The following is a 23,484-nucleotide window of genomic DNA, read 5'->3' on the forward strand; positions in this document are numbered from 1 at the left end:
TATGTCTCACTTTTCTTGGGAAAGCAAAATACGCGCACAGATTTGAGCAGCTGAGAAAGCAAATACCTATATCGAAATACGATTGCATCCCCAGGAAGAGAATTTTTACCGTTTCTTCTCACCCGGTCAAGAAAGCTTTAAATGATTATTTTAAATGATTGATTTAAAATTTATCGCTAAAAGTATATTTCAGAATATAAGCCTTCGTTTTATCTTTGACACATGTCTTGTTACTATTAATTTATTCCTCTTTTATTTGTTTTATATTTTTGTTTAATTTGTAATGATAGTTTTTAATTATCATTAATTCACTCAGCATTCATTTTATTATTTCATTTAATTCTTATTATATTTTTATTTATTTATCATCAGTTTAACTTAATTTATTAAAATTTTTATCTCCTTTAACTTAATTTAATTTTTTCATCGCTTATTGTTTATTTATTATTATTTCATTCAACTGAAATTCTTTTGTTCAGCGATTCTGATAACCACGTATAGGAGTTGGTGTAGTACTTCTAATTTTATTTCTAATTCTTCTAATTCTATTTCTAATTTCTATATTAATATTTCTGATTTCTTTGCTGTCTAAGCATTCAATCGATAAAAGGGTTTAGGGTTTCCATATACAGTGAGACCTCGAGATACGAGCACCTCTATATACGAGAAATTCGTGATACGAGGAAGGTATGAGCGAACATTTAACATGAAAATAATTATTTCACGATGCCTCCCAAGAAGATTGTTGCCTCAAATAGTGCTGCAAAGAAAAGGAAGGAAGCCTCGGCCATGGCTTCCTAAGATATTAAGAAAAAAATCATAGATAAACATAAGCGTGGTGTAAGAATGAAGGTATTGGCAAAGACTTACGGCGTTCGACATCGACGATCTACACAATTCTGAAGAAGAAGGAAGAAATTAAGAAACTTGATGTGGCCAAAGGAGTTACCGTTACTTCCAAGCAACGTCCAAACTCCTAGAAGATGTTGAGAAGCTGTTGTCGGTGTGGGTTAACGAGAAGCAGTTAAAAGGCGATTCGGTGTCGGAAGCTATCATTTGCGCTAAGGCTAAGAATCTATGTTCGGACCTTCTCCGAAAAACACCAGGTGCGTCGACTGAAGATGAGATGGTAATGAGATTTTTGGGGGTGCGGAACGGATTAACTGAATTTCCATTATTCTCACTGGGGAAGTTTGTTTCAAGATACGAGAAATTCGCTATACGAGCTCAATGCTGGAACGATATAAACTCTTATCTCGAGGTTCCACTGTAGTATCTAATATCACATTCTTCACAATTAAACCATAAAATTTAATTCAATAGCAATATCACAAAATACTTAAAAAGAGCATCTTTAGAATTTTCGATAGACGTTTCGCGCATTGGTGATAAAAGTAATTTTTTTCGCATACAGTGTTGCCGTTGCTCGCTTTGAAATCGTTGAGTTTGTTAATCAAAAAAGTTGGAGTTTAACAAATGAAAGTTTTTGAAAGTTTTCAATCGTTAAAGTTTTACAAAATATGAGAAACAATCACAGTATGTAGCAATAATATTTTGCTATTTATGCTTGCTTAAGAGAAGGTTCAAGATTATATGATTTGCATTTTACCCTTAGCTCACAAAGCACTATTTTTTGTTTTCAGTTTTGTCTTTATCTTATTTTACTTTTATGATATAAAATAATAATAAGGAAACAAAAAATGCACAGATCTCTTATTAAAAACAAACAAATAAAATGTCCTAATCAATAAAGAATTTACCAGTCCTTATAACCCACTTCCTTCCAGATTGCACTTCTAAGTAAGAATGCAATATTTAGATATAAACCATCTATGCCATTATAAGCGAAGGAAATAATGGCTCCATTAGCAGTAAGTATCTGTACAAATTTTCTCCGAGACCTCTCTCATGATGCATCATTATATGATTAAGGAAGAACTGATAGAAATCATTTCGCTGTTAAAGGACATTAAACTTTAAAGCGACTGCAATTTAGTATTAGTACACTCCAGCGTTAAAAATTGTAAAGAGGTTTTTATGCTTGATTAAAAGAACTTAGATTGATATCTTCGAAAGAGTAGCTCCAGAGAATGTAAAAGAAAATCATATACCGTCAAGAATGTGATTTTTCTGTGCATGCAATTAACAACATTGCTACTATCTGTTTGATATCAAAAGAAAAACAGAAAATAAAAAATCTGAAATGTTTCAGATTTTAAATTACTTCCACAGGGGCATTTTTTTAGCCTTTTGTGTGCTATATTTATTTATTAAATATCACGTTCTTCGCACTTAAACCATAAAGTTCAACAGCTTTCTGATACAGAGACTCACGCGCTGGAGATAAAAATGTTTTTCTGTACAACGTTGCCATTTCTGGCTTTAAAATTCTTGAGTTTGTTAATCAAAAATTCGTTAAAGTTTTACAAAATAGAAAATCGATCATAAAACGAATTCCAAATTTCAAATTTGGTCTTCCACATGCCCATATTCGTAGGAGGATTACGTCATTCAAAATTCGATGGCTCTAAGTACCGTTGTTTTATCACAATGCCAGAAATATACATACATTTATGCAGATTTCTCATTATTCAATTTCTTTAAATATAACATAGGGCGATAATACTTTGTGGCAACAGTTTGAAAAAGGATTCGCCGTTTGTAGTGAATCGAGGCAAAAATCGCAAAACGGAAATAGTCCTTTAGGGACAAAGCCCCTTTAAACTAAAAATATATTGAATATGACAGTAATTAAGAGATGCGTGTTTCCCTTATTGGAAAAAATTTACAGGTGAAACTTTCGTATGGAAATGCAAAAATAATATATGCAAGTTATACATCGCGACTTGAACATTAACGATTGTAAAATCAGTTTTGATGCTGCACTGGATTCATGCCAAAAAGGTTGCATTTTAAAAGATTACTGATATGATCTCTCTTTTTAAGAGATAAGTTATTTATTTAGATTTATTATAAAGATAAATTTATTGATCCGTCTCCTGCGGCCCTTAAAATTTCATTTCAAAAGCTACATGAATTTAATTAATTTATAATTTTGTTTATTTTCAGGGCTTCATTGCTATTTCTTATTTGCATGCGAAGGAATATCAGGAATATAAATAGCAGCAATACGGATATTTAAACATAAAAGAACGAAAAAAAATCTGAAGGTTTTCAGATTATATATTACGTCCAACGTTTTGTGTGTAACCTCTATTTATTAAATATCACATTCTTCACAATTAAACCATAAAATTCAATTCAATAGCAATATTACAAAATACTTAAGAAGAGCATCTTTAGAATTTTCGATAGACGTTTCGCGCACTGGTGATAAAAGTAATTTTTTTCCCATACAGTGTTGCCGTTGCTCGCTTTGAAATCGTTGAGTTTGTTAATCAAAAACGTTAGAGTTTAACAAATGAAAGTTTTCAATCGTTAAAGTTTTACAAAATATAAAATAGATAATAATATAAATTACACATTCAAAATTTAGGCTTTCGGAGCCCATATTTGAGTGGAGGACTACGTTATTCAAAATTTGATGTCTCTAGGTATGTTTTATCACAATGCGAGAAACATGCACACATTCATGCAAGTTTTTCATTATTTAATGTATTTAAATATAATGTAGGGCTATAATATTTGGTAGCAACAATTTGAAAAGTGGAACGCCGTTTTATAGTAAATGGAGCAAAATGCCAGAGCGAAATTAATAGCACTTCTGAGCAAATTGCTCCTGTGGACTAAAAATGACAACGGAACTTCAATCAAATGGCAAGCGATTGGTAATCTTGTTGCTATTAAGAAGTATCAAAATATTCTTAGGAAGCATAATTACCTGTTTATTTTTCCGTGAACAGTTATTATTATGTTGTTACATATGGCTATATTGGGAAGATCAATCCAAACATATAAAACAGCTCAAGTATCACACAAGAACAATGATAAATAATAAACAAGAACATACATTTAAAGTAAGAATCACAATAAATGAACATGGAAACAAAAGTTAAAAGTTAAACATTTGAACAACTAGGAACAGTTATTGTTATTATTATTTATTATTATTATTATAACGATAACTATTATGGCAAATGCCAGTTTGGTGCTTTGTATAAAGAAAACAGACAGGATGTCCTGTTGTGGAAATGAAACACACGGAAGTTTAATTGAAATGACAATTAGTTGTTAAAAGATTTACTAAATGTCTGTGACTGTTATTGGAAATTCCAAATAAAATTTCCGGTGCTACTTTGGTAGACGGTTGCAAGGATTTTTGGCGATTTATATTGGCGCAATTGTTGGCGCGGTTTTTATAGTCGTTAGCCATCTTGAAAAATGCTGTTTTTTACGTATTTTACGCATAGTAAAGTATTCGAAATTTAAAAAAAAATAAATATCGTTAAAAAATGGCTGGAAAATGTAAATAAATACATTTACTAAGAGTATAAAATGCTAAAGAAAGGTTAAATTTTACTTTCATATAATAGAATAAAAACACCACGATAAAAACATTGCGCCAACATTTAATTGGATTAAAATATTACTTAAATTGAATATCGAATTAAAAACATCATATTAACGTTTAAAAGAATTAAAATATTAGTTAAATTCAAATACTTTAAAATAAGTTTTATAGGATATAATTATTTAACATTAAAACATATGTGGCAATAAATATCTCGGGAATTTTTTAAAACAATGTATTAATTTTTTAATAAAAATTGAAGTATACAATTATAAAGTAAAATAAAAATATGTAAATACGTTTTTTTTAAAGTCGTATTTTGATAAGTAACACACAAAAAAAATCTTCATCTCACATCCACATCTCTCGCACTTCATTGAAGAAGCAATTAGCAAGGTTTCCTCCAAAATTTTAAAATAAATTTCCCCTGATTCTTTGTTACAATTTATAAATAAATCCCTCATTAGGAAAGACAGGTTGGCCAAAATAAGGTCTCAAAGGGCAATTTTTTTATTCCGATACCAATAATTCTTGGTAATTACCAATAACAACATTAATCTTCGACACGGACATATCCATTCGCTTTGAAATCTGAGGAATTCGAAGAGATGAATAATAAAATTTTAAAATGGCGCGGTAATGCACAAATATTTAGTAACCAATCAGGGAGCTGATTACATCACGCATAGAATTAAAATTATTTAAATAATCATTCATAATAAATCATTTTTTTTAAATTGCAAAGTTAAATTGTATTTTAATATTTAACTGCCATAAATAATGTTTAAAACATTAGATTAAATTTATAGATATTAAAACTTATTACTTTTAAAATAAGGTGACGTCATTGATTACATCATCCGCAAAATCAAATTTCATAAAATATCATAAACAATAAAATTTTTATTTCAAATAAAAAATGCAAAATTAAATTGATTTTTAATATTTAGAAGCCATAAATTATATTTAAAACACTGAATTTATGCTTAATAAAACGCATTAATTTTTAGATAAAATTACAACAAAGTGTCGGTTACCATAAATAACTTGTCCAGCAATGGGTTTACCTTAAGTCGTATTACTCGCCAAAAGAAAAATCGCCAAAAAAATCGCCAAAATCCGTGCAACCGTAGCACCAAATTTCCATTAAAAGTTAAAGCATAATTCCTATTTACATCAGAACTTATGCCTATTTTAGAAGCTAGATGGAAGTGTTTCAACATAAGATTTAAATCTAGAGTGATTTTTAAATAATATGAAATTTATTGTTAAAAAGCTAAACATAAAAGTTTTAGTACAAAATATAGGAAATAAATTCTTCCAAAAAAATACCAAAAATCTCTCGCGCATAAAGCTGTCATTACGATTATCATTTCGTTAAATGATTATTTAAAAATCTTTTCTGTCTTGCCGGTGCAGGCGATAAAATCGCCAATTAATGGTGCAACTGATGCCAAACTGAATATCCTCGCTGTAACCTTTTACGCCTCATTTTCAAAACAATGCACAGCCGTTTCTTATATTTCTGGGTAAGTTATTCGAACGAACTGAAATAATTCTTGCATTTTAAACTTGTATTCCATATTAAGATTTAACTTGAAATTAATGTTGATAATTAATGAGAGAATTATATTTTTGTAGCGTAGTTTACGTGAGATGAGATCACTTGGGATCACGTGATATGAACCGGCGAATCAGGATGTTGAACCATGAAAGCATACTAAATTCTTAAATTAATGTCTTTATATAAATTTATTGTTTTTATTTATAGGCGTATTACAAAATTTTAAACGATATTAAAATGTTTATGTCTTCAAAATAAAAAATTCTTAGAATTAACATTTGCTAACATTTCTTATCTGTATACTGTATGTTGTCCCCAATAAAGTCTGCTTGGCGAGATTTGCGCCGGTGAAACGCCGGTGAAGTACCATCAAATCAAATTATACGAAGGAAATTAAGCTGTATCAAATAAATTTCGTCATGTTTACCTAATTCTATTATTAAAGTAATAAATTCGTAAAGAGTTTACGAGTTAAATAATCAAAGTAACAGTTTTTATGTCCTCAAATCACGTCGTCAAGATCATAACTTGTAGTTTCATCTTCACGCAGAAAATCATGAAATACACAAGAGCATCTGCAGAAGCTCAGTGGATAAGATTAGCTTGTTATAAAATAGGAAATGTTCACGGCCTTAAACACCCAACCAAAGTCCTGGTCTTTACAATGGCGCTGAACTAAATAAAATCCTGGAGATGTAAAAACTGACTTCAAAATCTACACATCTTTTCATCTCTGAATTCAAAGCTCTTACATCAAGTAAAGTCGTCAACGTCTTATTTTCGAGATTCATTTTACTTAAAACGTATTTGTGCGTACTACTGATCCCAGGGAGCTCGATCTTCACGTCCACGAAACAGGGCAGGAACTAGGTCTTTAAAAAAAAAATTAATTAAAATTATAAAAAAGAAAATATTTATCACTTCACATAGCCAGTCCTCATTGATGATTATACTTAAGTAAAAAAAAAAATAGTTTTTCGTGAAAAATTTATCTTTCAGAAGAATTCTTCTTCAGTTTACTTACAACAAGCTTATTATTTGAAAAGTTGAAAAATCACAAAATCCTTCTGCATTTGACTTTTTAATATTCGCTCAGGTAACTCGGGAAAAAGAAGCATTTCAACAACATGCATACTCAAATATGTTCACGCCGCTCTTCTCTTATATTTCGTATTTTACTTGGATAAAATTCTTCTTCTTGTAAACTACGAATAAAGAAAACAACGAATAGGAATCCTTTGTGACTCTTTCCCATGTTTCTCAAGATGTGATCACATTTCGCCGAGTGCAAGAGTAAAATAGATCTTCTTAGGGGGAAGTGATAGTCTTTTTCCACAGTTTTCTCCGTGGGAAATTCAATTTTAGTAGGTGCTTAATATTTGCTGGTTTTTTTTTCCGCCCCCATCCATTTAAATTTTATTTTTGTGTATGAAAAAAAAAATCTGTTTTATGGGACGGCAGCAAAAAACAACAACTTAAGTTAGCATTTTCGGCTTTGTTGGGTTGCCTGTAGTTAAGGTGCGGACAGTAAAAAGAATGAAAAAGGATTGCTTCAAAGCTTATTATTTTTTGTTTCAAAATCATACAAATGTGAGTTGATGCGTTCCTGGGATGAAATCATTGTGTTTCATTTTCTGGGTTACTACAATAATGTTCTAAAAGTTTGCAGAAATGCTAACGAAACTAACTTCTATAAACTAACTATTCTATAACGCCTGGGGTTGAATCCACGAAAGGCATTTTTGTTTGCTAATGTCTGTTCGGCATGGGGGCACTTAAAACGCTGACGAGCGGAAAGTCCCTTAGAATGGTTTAGTGGGAAGGAAAGAGAGGTGGGAGACCATTGGATACATCCTTCTGGAGTATGTGCTCCCTAAAAATTGGTAAACTTGCGGTGGTTCTATACCAGTGATTCTTTTTTGTAAAATTCTGGAGTCTAAGGTCATTCCTATCTGGCCTTTTCTGTAAAACAACCATATTACAAATTTAAAAAATCGGATATGTATATCACATGACTTCGTCACATTATCTCCCACCTTCCTAGCGTGCCTTCGTGGTGTAGTGGTTCTGCACGCTGGGCCGGTATTTCAGAGCTCCGTGGTTCGATTCCGGCGGAGGCGTTTGCTCATTTTTCATCTTGCCTGCTTAAAAAAAAAACCTAATGTCTCTACAGTGGCGCCCGAACTAAAATGGTGTTGGATGATGATTCTCCTCGCCCAGGATTTGGCGATTGGGTCCCTTAAAAACACCAGTCGCCCTTTAAAAGGGGGAGTATATAAGGTATTTCTCCCACCTTCCTAGCCTGCTTTTGTGGTGTAGTGGTTCTGCACGCTAGACTGGTATTTCAGAGGTCCGCGGTTCGATTCCCGGCGAAGGCGTTTGCTAATAATAGCAGCTTCGCTGCCAGCCTTCGTCTGGCTTTTAAATGTACTGGAAAAATGGCTGAAGGGCCAAACGTAAAATTTAAAAACTGCGTAGAATTTTACTCTGCAGAAGAACTTCATAAAAAAAAGTTATTACGTATAACAAAATTACAATGAAATAAGCAATATCCCTTAATACAAATATTAATTATCCTAATAAATAAATTAACCAACTTCGCTTTGCAAAATCTGAAGAACTCAAATGTTATAAAGGAGGTTAAGAACTTTGTTTCCTAAAAAAAATCACTCAAAACTTTTCAATATCTTAAAAACAGTGAAATGAGCAATAAATAGCATAAAAGAATACAAAAAACAAAAAATTCTGAAAAGCAAAGTATAATTAATGATATTTTATCTTATATTTTCACGAGAAAAAAATTACAATGAAATAAGCTATATCCCTTAATACAAATATTAATTATCCTAATAAAAAAATTAACCTACTTTCCGTTGAGGGAAAAAAATCATGCAAAACTTTTCAATATCATTCGAACAGAACATGAAACTCAATAATGCCAATCTCTTAAAAACAGTCATATAAGAAATACGATGAAAAATTGTTGCCAAACACATATTTCTAAAAGAATGAAACTACTGAAAACGATGCGCATTATTTTTTAAATAAAATGACGCCAAAGTATCGGTTACCATAAATAACTTATCCAGCAAAGGGTTTACTATGTATTACTCGCCAAACGAAAAATCGGCAAAATCCGTGCAACCGTCTACAAAAAAAAAAAAAAAAAAAAAAAAGAAGACAATAAAAAAATAATAATAAAATGAAATATGCCAATCTCTTAAAAACAGTGACATAAGAAATACGATGAAAAATTGTTGCCAAACCCGTATTTTTAAAAGAATGAAACTATTCAAAATAATGCGATTTCATGAAAAATCTATCAACAACAATAACGAAAACTGTTGCCAAAATCACATTTTTAAAGATGTGAGATGTGAAAAGTGTACTCGGAAGCTTCATTTAATTTTTTTTTTTTTTAAATACAAAATATTATCATTTTTCCAAAATTCTTTTTGTAAAAGCAGTCGCAAGGATGAAGAAAAAATCCCGTTGAAAAGGTGTAAAGCTCCCTTTGTTAAATAAATTCGTATTTAATCGATTTATTGAAACACGAAATTTATTTTAAGTTCGTAAAATAGCTATGTGCCTACGTTTCATGACGATATGAAAATGGAGTGCGTAGAGTAAAATCTCGCTTTCCTATAGCCCATTATGTCTCAAAATGACGCGATTTCGTCACAAAACATAAAAAAAAATTCGAATTCGAATTTCGAAAAACTCGCTTCGAGGTGCACTGGCTCTTGTCTAGATGCACCTATGTACCAAATTTCGTAGCCGTGGGTCTATTAGCTTACGCGCAGCGCGAACGAAAGACACACACACACACACACACAGAGAGAGACTCTTTGTTTTATTATATGTAGAGATATGCTTTTGTTGCGGCTGATTGCAATCAAAAAGGGAGGCGCTCAACTATATGTCATAGCAGTCCTATATACAAAATTTCAACGTTTTGAGGGCATTCGTTTCTGAGTTACGCGAATTACATATATACATACGTATGTTCTTAAATACAGATGTCACAAAAAAACTCTCTTCTGAATTCATTTTAAATCAATTTTATAAGAAAAGAGTCCTTTAATTTTGTTCTTACGTACAGATGCCACGCAAAAACGCTGTTAAATTGCATGCAATAGCGGTCAAAATAGATATTTTTGTTGAAATATGATACCTGGAATTTTTCGTGACTGCAATACTTCCTTTACTTTCTACAAGGATATAAAAGGTTAGGTTAGGTTAGGTTATTTAATTACGGCCAAGCCTCGAGGGCTATCTGCCTAAGGGGAGGGATGCCTTCGTGGAGGACTTTCTAAGGAAAACTGGCTTGTATACACACAAGGATATAAAAAAGAAAAAATATTTTGTCTTCATCTCTGAACTGGCATCCATAGGAGCCCACATACTTTCTCCAGTGCTTCTGATATTCCTAAAATAAACAGTAGAATGCCTGTTTTGGTGTCAGTCAAATGCTGGAGCCCCACTGTTTTGGTGACTGCGTGAAAAGCGTGACCGCGTGGAGCCATAAGGTATAATGAAGTTAGAAAATGCGAAATTTCGAAAATAAGGTGTTTGTGGTATGGCAAGGACCAAAGAAACTCAAGTTTTCTTGCTCAAAGGTCCTTTGCTCGTCATTCGTAATCGTGCTCGTAATTTGTATCGTGCCTTTGAAAGATGCTTTAATTCTATTTGGATTACAACACGAACTAAGCAGTGTAGGATAATGACCAACCCATTTCTTTTATACAGAGTACGCAAATGAATATCTAAACACCAAATTCAATTTTCCGTTGAAATTACGTAATAAGATGTGCTTAATCATTAAAATTTAAAAATCCTGTTGTAAGTTATTTGAGCGTTGATAACATCGCAGAGACGCGTTTACAAACTTTAAAAATTTCAAGTGTCTGTTTTACATCCATTTACCATTCTATGGAAAATTATGAAAAAATTCAATTTTTTTTAAATAAAAATATCTGGAAAATTAAATATTATTTACTAAAGCAAAATAAAAAATATCTGAATGGGAAAGCTAAATGCAGTGAACCCTCTCTAAGATGACCAAACACGGTTATAGATGATTTCAGTCTTGAATGAAGATGATCGTTTTAAGAGAAACGAGGTACAGTACTGATGTTTACAGATACTCCTATTGGTCACTTTTGGTGGTGATCATCTTAAGGAGAGAATTCATGGCATGTTATAAGAAGTTATAAAGCATTTTCTCCCACTTTTCAGCATGCCTTCGAGGTGTAACGTCGGCACACTCGGCGCGTATTCAAGAGCTCCAGTTTCGAGACCCAGCAAGGGCATTGCATATTTTTCACCTCTCCTGCTTCATGACTCTACAAAGTGTGAAGTAATAGATTTAACGATTTTCGAATAAAATATATCCAAAAACGTTACATTATATTTTAAAGTATTTATAACCAATACTTAATGGTAATATTAGCATACTGAACCTTCTTTAAGGCGACCACAATGGTTCCATAACTTTTTAACCTTTCGCGAAGGTAATCATCTTAAGAGAAGCCATGTTCAGTACAGATGTTTATTTATGTTAGAAACACTAATCGTTCTGAACAGACTTATTTTTTGATTCTATCGCAATTTTTGGTTTTAATGGATCTCGATATTATTTCAACTCATCAGCATTTTTTATTTTTTCACGCATTTCTTAATCATTTTATATTTTATATTTTATTTGTATATTATTATTTTATTACTTATTTGTTTATTGTATAAAAATCTTTGTTTTTTATTTACTGATTTATTATTTACTTCTTTATTTATTAGTTCAGAGGGGCAGTTTTCCCAGAGGGATTATTAATTTCGTTTTGGCATTTTGGGTTGATTCAGTATAAATGTCGGTTCACTTTTCAAATTGTTGCCACCAAATATTACAGCCCTGTATTATATTTAAAGAAATTAAACAATGAAGAACCTGCATAAATGTATGTATGTTTCTCGCACTATGATGAAACAACGGTACCTATAGCCATCCAATTTTGAATAATGTAATCCTCAACTCGAATATGGGCATTTGGAAGCCCTAATTTCAAATTTGGAATTTGTTTTATTATCTATTTTCTATTTTGTAACACTTTAACGAATTTTTGATTAAGAAACTCAACGATTTCAAAGCAAGAAATGGCAACACTGTAAGGAGGGGGAAACATTTTTATCACCAGCGCGCGAGACTGTGTATCGGGAATTCTAAAGATATGTTAATTTAAAAATTATTTTGCGATATTGCTCTTGAATTGAATTTTACGGTTTAAGTGCGAAGAACATGATATTTAATAAATAAAGATAACACACAAAACGTTAAAAATATGTAAAATCTGAATGCTTTCAGATTTTTATATTTTTTATATATTATTTTTTTAATCCAGCTATCAGTATATTAACAAATGCCTGGGCTGAAACCTTGTCATCGTTCTTTGCACCAAGACTGCCTTCATTTTCATAGCATTCTTTACAGCTTTGTGCTGTAGTTCACCCCCCTCACTAAGAGATATTTTAAGTTTTTCTTCACAAACATTTGTTGTTGTTGTTATCAATCTCTATGACCGACGGTATAGCCACTGAAACGGCCTCATTAATAACCGTGGGTGGTGAGAGAGCACGCGCCTGTCATTCTCACCTGGGGTAACTAGAATGATTTTGCCTAGTTTCATCCCACTTTTAATACAGAGTACCATAAGGATGGTACCCATCTTTCGCTGCCACCAACCAATCCTTGAAACCACTCCCTCGGCAGGTACCTCTCATATCACAAAGGTCCTTGCTGTCTTTCACATTCAAGTCCAAGACCAACGATGTAGTAATTTTGTTAACCGTCTCGATGATAAAGATTTAGCTATTACAAAATAAGCATTTACTAGTAAATACGTTTAGTAAATAGATATACATAGAAAAATTTTTTTTTATCTAAATGAAAGTAACACATGCCAAAGTAAAATTTTAAACTAAGCAAAAATGAAACCTTAGATTCACATATATTTTGAATAAAACACTGTAGATTTTGAGGACAATCAGACACAAATCCCACTTTTTTTTTTTTTTTTTTCAAATGGCCAATATTCGCAAATTTTTTTTTATTAATTCCAATTTAAATCTTCCCAGCGCTTTTAAAATTCTAACATATCACAGTTTAATATCATTATTATTTTCAGCGATTAGATGACGTACTTTCGTTTCAGCTTTGCTTTGTCCGTTGGTTTCTATATAAAATGGCTATCTCTTCTCCCTATTTTGTAAAACACTCCTCCCCTCTCTTTTCTGAAGAGGCTCAAGAGCGGCCGAGCGGTAAAGTAGCTGAACACTGGTAGTTCGGTCCGAGGTTCGAATCCCACAAATGGGCTGGCTGCATAGGCGTTTTCGTGGTTTTCCCCATGTGTAAGTGTATACGAGCCAGTTTCCCTTAGAAAGTCCTCCACAAAAGCATACCTCCCTTTGGGCCAATAACCCGTGAGCCTCTGCCGTAATCACATAAAACCAAACTCTCTTCTGAAGAAAAGAAACCTATGTCTAATCACACTTAAAAATTGACAGTTTATAACTAGCCAGAAGTACCCGATGGCAGTTAAGTTCGATTGAGAGTAATGCATCTAACAACAGAGAGAACGATACCGCTGTAATCTTTCTGTAATAACGAGCCAAAAATACGATTCATAATCACGCATTTTTCAGTTTGATTGCGGTATGGAACCCACATAAAAAATTTCCATAGAAAAATAAGCTAATTCTTTCTCATTAATATCAGCAAAAATGGTACGCATTTTTAGTGATTTTCATCTTTCTAATCAAATGGTCGTGAAAGCTCGAGTTAAATCCAATATTTCACCTATATTCAATTTTAGCCGATTAGATGCGGCAAAAAATTGATCATAATTCATCAAAAATTAACAACGCGAACAAACGTACACACAGATATTCTTCTTTATATGTATAGATTTTGTAAAACTTAGAAATTTTTGATTAACAAACTCTTACGATTTGAAAGCGAGCAGTAGCAACACCTTTCGAAGTAAATTCTTTTTTATCTCCAACGTGCGAGACTGTTGCCACTAGGAAAAATGAGTGCGAAAATGAGCGCTTTCAGAGTTTTTAATTTATAATCTCGTGTGATTAAATTTGTACGAAGATGGGAATAGTCGAAATGGCTTCCTACGAATTTTTGGAATCGGGAATAATGTATCTAATGTTTGGCAATGCTATTTTTATTTCATCCTAAAACTTAGACATTTTTTATTTACAAACTCTAGGATTTGCTCACCAGCGGCCGAGCAGTAAAGACGCTGAGCACTGGTAGTTCGGTCCGAGGTTCGAATCCCGCGAACGGGCTGGCTGCATGGGCGTTTTCATAGTTTTCCCCATGTGTAACGTGTATACGGGTCAGTTCCCTTAGAAAGTCCTCCACGAAGGCATCCCTCCCTTTAGGCAGATACCCCTTGTTTGCTTTGCCATAATTATATAATCCAAAAACTCTAGGATTTGAGAGCGAGCAGTGGTACCAACTTTCGAAATACGGCAGATTTTCATCGCCAGCTTGCGAGACTGTTGCCGCTGGAAAAATGAGGCCGAAAATGATCGTTTTTCCAAGTTTTTAATTAATATCTCTCATTTTAGCTACTTTTTGTTTTTTTAAAAACGTGGACGTCGACCTTTTCCGGGACCCAGAAAAGAACCGTCGAATGTTTGGCGTCCATAGCTATAGTACTGACTGAGTTAATAGAGAAAAAACTCACAAACTTTCTTCTTTATATATAGATCTATGAAAATTTACGATTTCGTTTTTGTTTAAAATTTTTTATTTTTATGTTTTATGATTTGTTTTAAATTTTATCTCTGTGTCACATCTGTTACACACCGCATTCCATGTGATTAACATGCTTTTAAATTACTATACTCGCATTCTACAATTTACCAATGCGCGGGGATTCTTATGCAACAAAATTACGACATAACGGAATTGAAGAATATAAATGCTTGGTTTATTTGATAATGGCAAAGCTCACAAAAGTTATCTGCCTAAGGTGAGGGATATCTTCGTGGAGGACTTGTTAAGGTGAATGGGCTCTAACGAAAAATACAATACAAAATAAACAAAACAAAAAATAGTTAAATGAATCTCATATTTTTCCAAATTAGTAAATATTTCCAAATTTTTATCTTCCAAAACACATTTAAATGGCTACATTTTAGCTATTAAAATCCGATTGTTAAAAATATTAGATTCATGTAATTCAGTATTTTTTTCCATTTCGCATTCTTAAAATCAAAATCTTTTTTTTTTCCTTTTGGTGTTATTGGCATAAATGGTTGCAGCTTAGAAATGAAGAAATACAGCAATCAGATATAATTTAATTTAAATCTAAATTTAATTGCTAATACATTTTAATCGTTAATCGTATATTTTCTTAGGTTAAAAAAACTTTTTTAAAAAATTACCAGAAATGTCAGTTCAAAAATAATTCTGTTTAATATTTATTAAAACAACCCAGCTGTACATAATAAATCTAAAGTAGAATTTTTTAATTAAAAAAACATTACTCTACAAACAATTCATCGCTAAAATTAGAAATAATGAAGGTACATCAATAAATCATTAATTTTTTCCATTAATTAAAATGTCAAAAAGAAAACAAAATAGAGAAAGACCACAATTATTTTAAGGAGAAAAGAACTAGCATATGCGTTAATTAGCTTTTTTTTCGAATATTCTATTTTTAATTTTTAACGGCTCTCAATGTTCCAAGTTTACATCTTGTTATGCGCTTTGTTATAAAGATAATATATAGCTTGGGATACCGGTTTATCACAGAGGAAGTAAACATTACATTTACCGATTATGTTTGCTTTAGTTTCTTATGAAAATTTATTTAATTTTTTTTTAATTTGGACAATCCGCTTTTTAAAAGTCCAAAAGAGCAAAAATCCATGAGTGATATGGATCCATACCCGTTTCTTGTTCCATATTTTTCCAGTAAATTAAAAGTGGAGTTTGATGTGCGGTTCTTACTTTGTCTTGATGTAATTATACTGATTGATGGCACTGTAGCTATTCATATTGTTACGAATTTTGTATTTAGAAAGACAATGTTAGTAAAATTATTTTATTTCCCCGTGCAATGCAGTGCGTGATAAATTTTAAGAGAAAGCTACGCCGAAAAAGGAAAAATATAAAAGCACGTGCATTTAACATTAAATAAATGGATATCTCTTTTGTTTGTATTGAAATTGAATAAGTGAAAATGACTACCGTGTTAGCTGTAACCGTAATTCCATCCTCTTGTTGGTTTCTAGAAATCTCGAGAAGCAAAGATATTACTAGAACTCTCTCGCCACAGATTAAAAGCTTTATAAAGCCGGAGAGAGACAGCTCAGTTGTCTAGTTAGCTGCTGTTGTTATTATTAATCGAATTAGCTTTCTCTTTGCATTGCATGTTGTGTCTTGCGGTGTGGATTCAGTGAAGTGCATGACGCAACCAAATCAGACTAGTTCACGGCGCAAACATTTATTTCTAACCAGCTCATAAGACAGCAGCGATGTGCTATTTAGGCAGTTACATTACATTCTCTTCTACTTTCGTTCACAGAGGTTTTCAGGTATAAGAGTATTGATACTCTCGAAATCAGATGCTACATCCCTCACCACTTATTTAGAGATACAATCTCTGAGGAGCTTTGCGGATGCGCGAAGATCGTCTAAGTTCTGGCTGGGGTTGCTGCAGCTCTTTATCAGGATACCCTGGAATGACTGGCTCAGTTTTTCTTGGAACTGACGATGTTTCAAGTCCGGCTGAAGTGTGCCCAGCTTCACTTCTTTGTTCAGGTATAAGAGTACTGATACTCTCGAAATCAGATGCTACATTGCATCGTATTCTAAAGTTTTTAGTAGTGAAGTATAGAACTAATGATTAGATATTGTGAACATGTCTACGAATATCTCGGAGTAAAATTGCAGGGTTCTGTTATATTTCTTTTGATAAGAATAAATTTTATTAATCTTTGTGCATTCAATCTATTACAAAACCGTACGCACGCAACAATATTTGAAAATTGGACATAAAATATGTTCCTCATAATATGGGGAGTTGACTTTAACATTTTTCTCCAATAAATAAATCCCTTTGAAAAACTTTCTTTAGAATTCTTGAACCATGTTTTAAGTTTTTCTCCTCTTTGACGATAACAAATAGTTCTCTTTTTATTGCAGTCATTTAAATACACCCAAGATTCAGATATTATGAAAATATTTTTCATTTTTGCTCGGATAATTTTTTATCATAAAGAATTCTGCAGCGCGTTCTGCGTTCGGCGATATGTCGTAGAGAAAGATGATGTACATTATGCTTTTTCGCCTTTCTAATTATTTAAAAAAACGGATTGTCAGATCAACATTAATCACTTTGTTTAGAGTTGACACAGAGGATTTTAATTATTTTACAGCTATCTTTTGACGTTCTTTTAGCATTAAAGATCTTAATTTTGAAATGTTCGAAACATTCAGATCTTACTTTTGAAATGTTCGAACCATTCCGTTTTTTCCTTCGATATGAATTTGGAACAATTTTTCCACTTGAAGCTAAATTTTCACCTTTTTTTCCCCCTTTCTTGTTGACAATACCACCTACCGTAGCTTTCGATATCGAAAAACCAAGGCTTTCACGCTGCTTTTTTAATAACTAGATACGAATAATTTTCTTCGGAAAGAACACAATCACAGACTTCCATCTATTGCTTCTTTAAAATTGCTGTTTTGCATGAAAACAAAACTGTCAAGTAGCAGACGATAATTTATACTCTAAAAAATATAGCAGCCGTTAAAGAAAAATTTTCAAGCAGACGAATTTTTTTATAGGAAAGCAAAATCGTCTAAAAAATGTTCAAGCTGCCTCTGTAAAAGTAAAAATCTGAACAGATCTTTGTATCATAAAAAAGAATAAAACGGAGATGAAACTTACAACTTTACTTGTAGAACATCAAAACACATTCATAAGTTAAATAATATGCAGATAAAAATTAAGAGTTTTATGAGAATGGCGAATCTTTATTATACCTTTCAATTTATTAAATTAGGGATTTTAATAGGTTAATACTAGAATAAATCGAAAACACCGCATAAACAATACAGCATTAAAACTGTCTTGACAACAATATTCTTTCTGAAAAATCTGAATATCTACAGCTCACGGAGAATGGCAACTTCTCGCGAAGAATTACAATACTACTAATTGATTTCTAATTTTATTTGAATGGATTAGTGACCACCAGTTTAATATGTACGTGCATCTCTAGCAATGCAAGTCAGGAAATTTAATACTGCGCAAAACAGGGGGGGGGGAAGAAAAAGAAAACTTTTGTGACAGCTGTAAAAGACACATACACCGGAAGTATATGATGAGACGCAGATCAAAATTTTACTCCAAACATTTTCAAACACAGGTTATTCTTTTGCGCCTTTTGTCATTTATTTAAATAAATCAGACGCTATCACGTTAACTAATGAAGCTAACTGAACATTAATTTATGTGCATATAATCGTGTGAATAAAAGAGTACTGTACCATTTACAAATATAAAGAAAAATTAAATGCAAATGTTATTCCATTAAGAGTTACTTAAGTCTTCTCGTAGAATGCTCTACAAATTTTCTGTAATATATTACATACTTTAGACAGAATGACAATCAAATAAATTAAGAGCAAGTCACTTGGGAAAAACAGAATTATATAATTTAAGTTTCATTAACGGATAACACATCGGATTAACGGATAACATGCTTAAGCGATTTGATTAATTAGTCATCAAACGTTTTCTCGAGGTATATCATTTTTACCTCTTTGTACGAAGTAAAGAAAATATTGTAATCGCAAAGAGTTTCATATTTCAAAGAAATTATCCATTTTGACCTCTATCAAATGCAATTTAACAATGTTTTTGCGTGACATCTCTACTTAAGGAAAGAATAAACGACTTTTTCCCAAAACGGATTACAAAATGGATTAAAAAAATATAGCTGCAGTTAAATATAGCTGCAGCTAGATTCAGAAGAGGTTTTTTTCGTGACTTTCGTGCGTATATACACACGTGTATGTATATATGTAGGTAACTTGCATAACTCAAAAATAAGTAACATCATAGCATTCAAATTTTCTATATAGGACTGCTATACCCACTCTGTTAATCGGCTCTATAAGCTCAGTTTTGTTATACTTATATGCTGGTAAATTGTGCATTCTTTGCTTTATTTTGGTTAATCTGCATGCAGTAGTTGTAGAATTATCAACAATTTAAAAGCTGCTTTAGGGTGACTAAGATAACAGAGCAACTATATTTGTTGAAATATTAAATTTAACAGAATAGGATATTAAATCAGTTTCTGCACCTTCAGAGTCTATTTGCCGAGTGAAACGAAAAGTAAACTTTCAGTTTTGTGCACCGAAAAATCTGTCTTCTTGCCCGCTGGCAGAATCGCTTGTTTTTGCGTAGAAACTTTAATTTTAATTGCAAAAATTATTTTTAAATTGTTTTAATTGAATTTTATATGTTTTTTAATACTCTTCAATTTTTAATGAAGATATTTTGAGTTTTTATATATTTTTGCCTTGCCACGAAGTGAGAACTGAATTAATTGAATAAGAAATATATTTTTAATAAAACTGGAGAAAATAAGTTTAAATGAAATGCAGCAAAAAGTGCGTATAATTTAATGAACACTACAAGGAAGACGTGGTGTCTACATCAGATTTCTTTTTCCTTAGAGTAGCATCTAATCATTTGATGGCTCTAGGTATCATTGTTTCTTTCACATTACGAGAAACATACATATATCCATGTAGATTCTCCATTATTTAAATTCTTTAAGCATAATAGAGCGCGATAATATTTGACGTGAACAATTTGAAAAGTGATACAACGCATTTAAGTGCTTCGATGCAAAATGCCGTTTCGAGACTCATACCCCATTCGGGTCTAACGTCCTCTTTTGGGCTAAAACAAAATCTGAAAGCTGTCACATTTCATATGACACCCAAAGAGACCTTTTTTCATTTACACATACATACACGTTTTGAAAGCATTTGGACTAAAAATATTTAAAAGCAGCGTATCTTTAAAATTTCCAATAAACAGACTCGCGTCCGTACAGTGTTTCCAACTGCTTGCTTTGAAATCGTTGATTTTTTTTAAATCAAAACTTCGTTATGAAGTGTAAAAAATATGAAATAGATAATAAAACAGATCCGAAATTCAAGTTTCATCCTTCGGGTGGAGGTCTACGTTATTCAGAATTTGATGACTCTAGGTATCGTTGTTTTTTGCACAGTGGAAGAAACATACAAATATTTATTCTGATTCTTCATTATTTAACTTCTTTAAATATAATACAGGGCGATAGTATTTGGAGGCAACAATTTAAAATGTGATACAACCGTTTAAAGTAAACCGACGCAAAATGCCGTTTCGAGACTAATAGCAACGCCTCTTTGGGCTTATAATATGAGGGTGGGGTCAAAAGAAAGAAATGGCGATGAACAGAAATTATGATACTGCAGAGAGGGAAGGGAGCAAAGAAGGCTCGTATTTAACCAGAGAGAGAGAGAGATTTTGTTTAATCTTGCCAAAGAAAAATAAATATTCTGCTCTATTTTTATAATTATATAATACACTTAATAAGCTAGTGATAGTTTAGATCATTTTTATTATATTTCTGGTAGTTTGTGACAAACCATGCTTTTCCATTCATTCTAAGTTTTGTAGAACATGAAACGTAAAACAAATATTTTTCAGAAAAATATAGTTCATTATACTAAAACAGCTACTTGTACAATTTAAAGCGGAAGAAAAATTTAAAAAAAAAAAAAAAAAGAAAGAAATTACATTCTCTCTTACTTATTTAAAAGGAAATGCAACTTTTTACCGAAAAAATACAAATAAAAAATTAAGCCATTTAATACAAAAAAAATTAATTCTTAGTATTATAAACTATCTAATATTACGTTTAAATAATTTTATGACGTTGATTTATTGATAGCATTCAATTATTGATTATTGATAGCATTGTTTTTCTATTTTGAAAATAAATAAAATGAAAATTCTCCGAAATGTGTGTTTCCAATACATTACGCACAATTTTTCCTGGTTATCATCTGACTTTTCCGATAACCAAAAAATGCAAAAATTTGTAAATTAAATTATTCTGGAAACAAATTTCTGGCCGTAAATAAAAGAAAAATAAAATGTGATTTTAAATAATCCAATATTATATATAACACATGCAAAATTAAGAAAGTTTTACAAAGATTTAGGAAGCGCCGCAAATTAGTAAAAACGAACGAGAAAAATCTAACACCCCTCCGAAAATTTCTTGCAACTTTCAGCCGGTCGATGTGGTGCGAATAGGGGGTACGAAAGTCCTCTAGCGCTTCACTTCTAGGGGAGCTTTCTCAAAGTACACAAAAACGTGGTCTTACCCGAATTTACAGGAAACGGCGCGCTCAAGGACAGAAGAATCCACGCAGTGGTCTGTAAAGTCCACAGCAAAGTTAGGGCGCGAAAATTCACATTCCGTGCCATTCTGCAAGATTTCTACATCGCTCCAAATATCCAATCGAATAGATTCATTCCGCCGTTTAGAAGCGCCCCCGTAAAACAAGTACACCTACTCGCGAACATAGAACGCGATCGTCTGCAATTCAATACCGCTCGACTCGACTCCGAAGTAGTCAACAATGAATCTGGCATCCGCCACTTCATCGACTTGCGCCATCTAACGAGAGGCATCGGAAGCACCGTTTGGGTGACAGACTGGGGAATTTTCCGTTATTTTTATTTTATTTTTTTATTTAGATTTGTCTTCTGGAAGAGGAAACCGTCGCTGATTTTATCTCGGAAGCAATCATAGTAGTCAAACGTTTTCTAAAAGCTAGCAATCTAAAGAATCTAATGTTGCTAATTAGGGAGATATTATGTGCAGTCGAGGGGCTTTGATTGACAGTTCCAGGAAAGAGTGTCAAGTTCTATAAACAGAATGCAAAACTATGACAATTATTTTTTATTCGAACTTTATCCGTTTGTGACCAGAAAAATATAGAGAACAATCTTCACGTCGACTAAAGTAAAACACAAACACAAAAATAAATACTATAATATCGAAATTTTTTTAAAAACTTTCAAATAGCATTGAAAGTTTTTTTAAACAATAAAAAGCTTTTGAAGTGACTGCATTAATTTACTTCTTAACTCAAATGAAATCGTTGACTAGAACTACATTTTAATCGTAAAATATTTTGTTAAATTTATGCGATCATAATCAGATGCTCTTAGAATTTTTATATTTGCAAAACATGTTTATGATTTTTTTATTGCAATACAAATATTCTTGAACTAACTGGGATTACTCTTCATCTGGATATTCGAAAAGTTCAGATGATTATTTTTTTTCTTTTTACTTCCTTGTACGAAGTAAAAAGGAAGTATTGTAATCGCGAAAAGTTTCAGGCAGCATACTCGTATTTCAACGAAAATATCCATTTTGACCGCTATCGAATGCAATTTAACGATGTTTTTGCGTGATATCTGTACGTAAGGACAGAATAAAAGACTCTTTTCCTTCAAAAAAATAATAAAACTGCTTTAAAATTAATTCTGAAGAGAATTTTTCGTGGCGTCTGTACGAACGTATGTACGTACGTGCGTACGAACGTACGTATCTCGCATAACTCAAAAACGAGTAGCCTCAGAACGTTGAAATTTTGTATATAGGACTGCTATAACATGTAGATGTGCACCTCGTATTTTGGTTGCAATCTGCCGCACCAAACGTATATAAATATATTTATATATATATATATATCCACTCTGTTACCCGGTTCAGTGATCTCAGTTTCTTTACTCTTATATGTTTGTAAATTGTACATTTTTTGCTTTAAAATGATTGAATTATGTTGTTTTTATCTTCCGGTTAAGGTTTTTGTGCCTTTAGTAAATCTGTATGCAATATTTTTGAATTATCAACAATTTTAAAGTTGCCTAAGTGCCGCTAAGCCTTTTTTTAATGGCGGCCATTGATGTTTACATTTGAAACAGGAGACTAGTGGATTTGTTGCCAATTTACAGAAACTTAGCTTCGCAACAACAAAGATAACGCATTCATTTATTATTTCGAATTAAATCATGCTTAATCCTTTCTGGAATTTTTTCACGGAATTAAGTGTTTAAGATTTACTTCGTAAATTTTAATATAGATATTTTGAATTTTTATGTATTTTTGCCTTTCCGCGAAGTGAGAACTGAATTAATTGAATAAGAAATACTGAATCGTCTGTGAAAAACTGTTTCTTTTTTATTTTGTTTGCTTAATTTCTTTTATATATCCTTTTAGATTTATTATAGCATTTGAATAGAACATGTGGCTACGATTAGATAATTCTTCAAATGAT

General features: G+C 32.0%; 1 protein-coding gene across 1 annotated transcript in view; it reads right to left on the bottom strand.

Moving 5' to 3' along the window:
• The window catches only part of LOC118190444 (chondroitin sulfate proteoglycan 4-like), a 440,283-nt gene extending 418,529 nt beyond the window's left edge, over positions 1-21,754 (bottom strand). The window contains exon 1 of the mRNA XM_085810557.1: positions 21,517-21,754. Within this exon, the coding sequence (XP_085666683.1) occupies positions 21,517-21,619 (103 nt within the window). The 5' untranslated portion in view covers positions 21,620-21,754. The remainder of the gene's footprint in view (positions 1-21,516) is intronic.
• Between the last annotated feature and the right edge of the window lie 1,730 nt (positions 21,755-23,484).

The sequence above is a fragment of the Stegodyphus dumicola genome, chromosome 2, assembly GCF_044657685.1.
Source record: "Stegodyphus dumicola isolate Sdum_Otavi_A_Nest chromosome 2, ASM4465768v1".
Taxonomy (NCBI): domain Eukaryota; kingdom Metazoa; phylum Arthropoda; class Arachnida; order Araneae; family Eresidae; genus Stegodyphus; species Stegodyphus dumicola.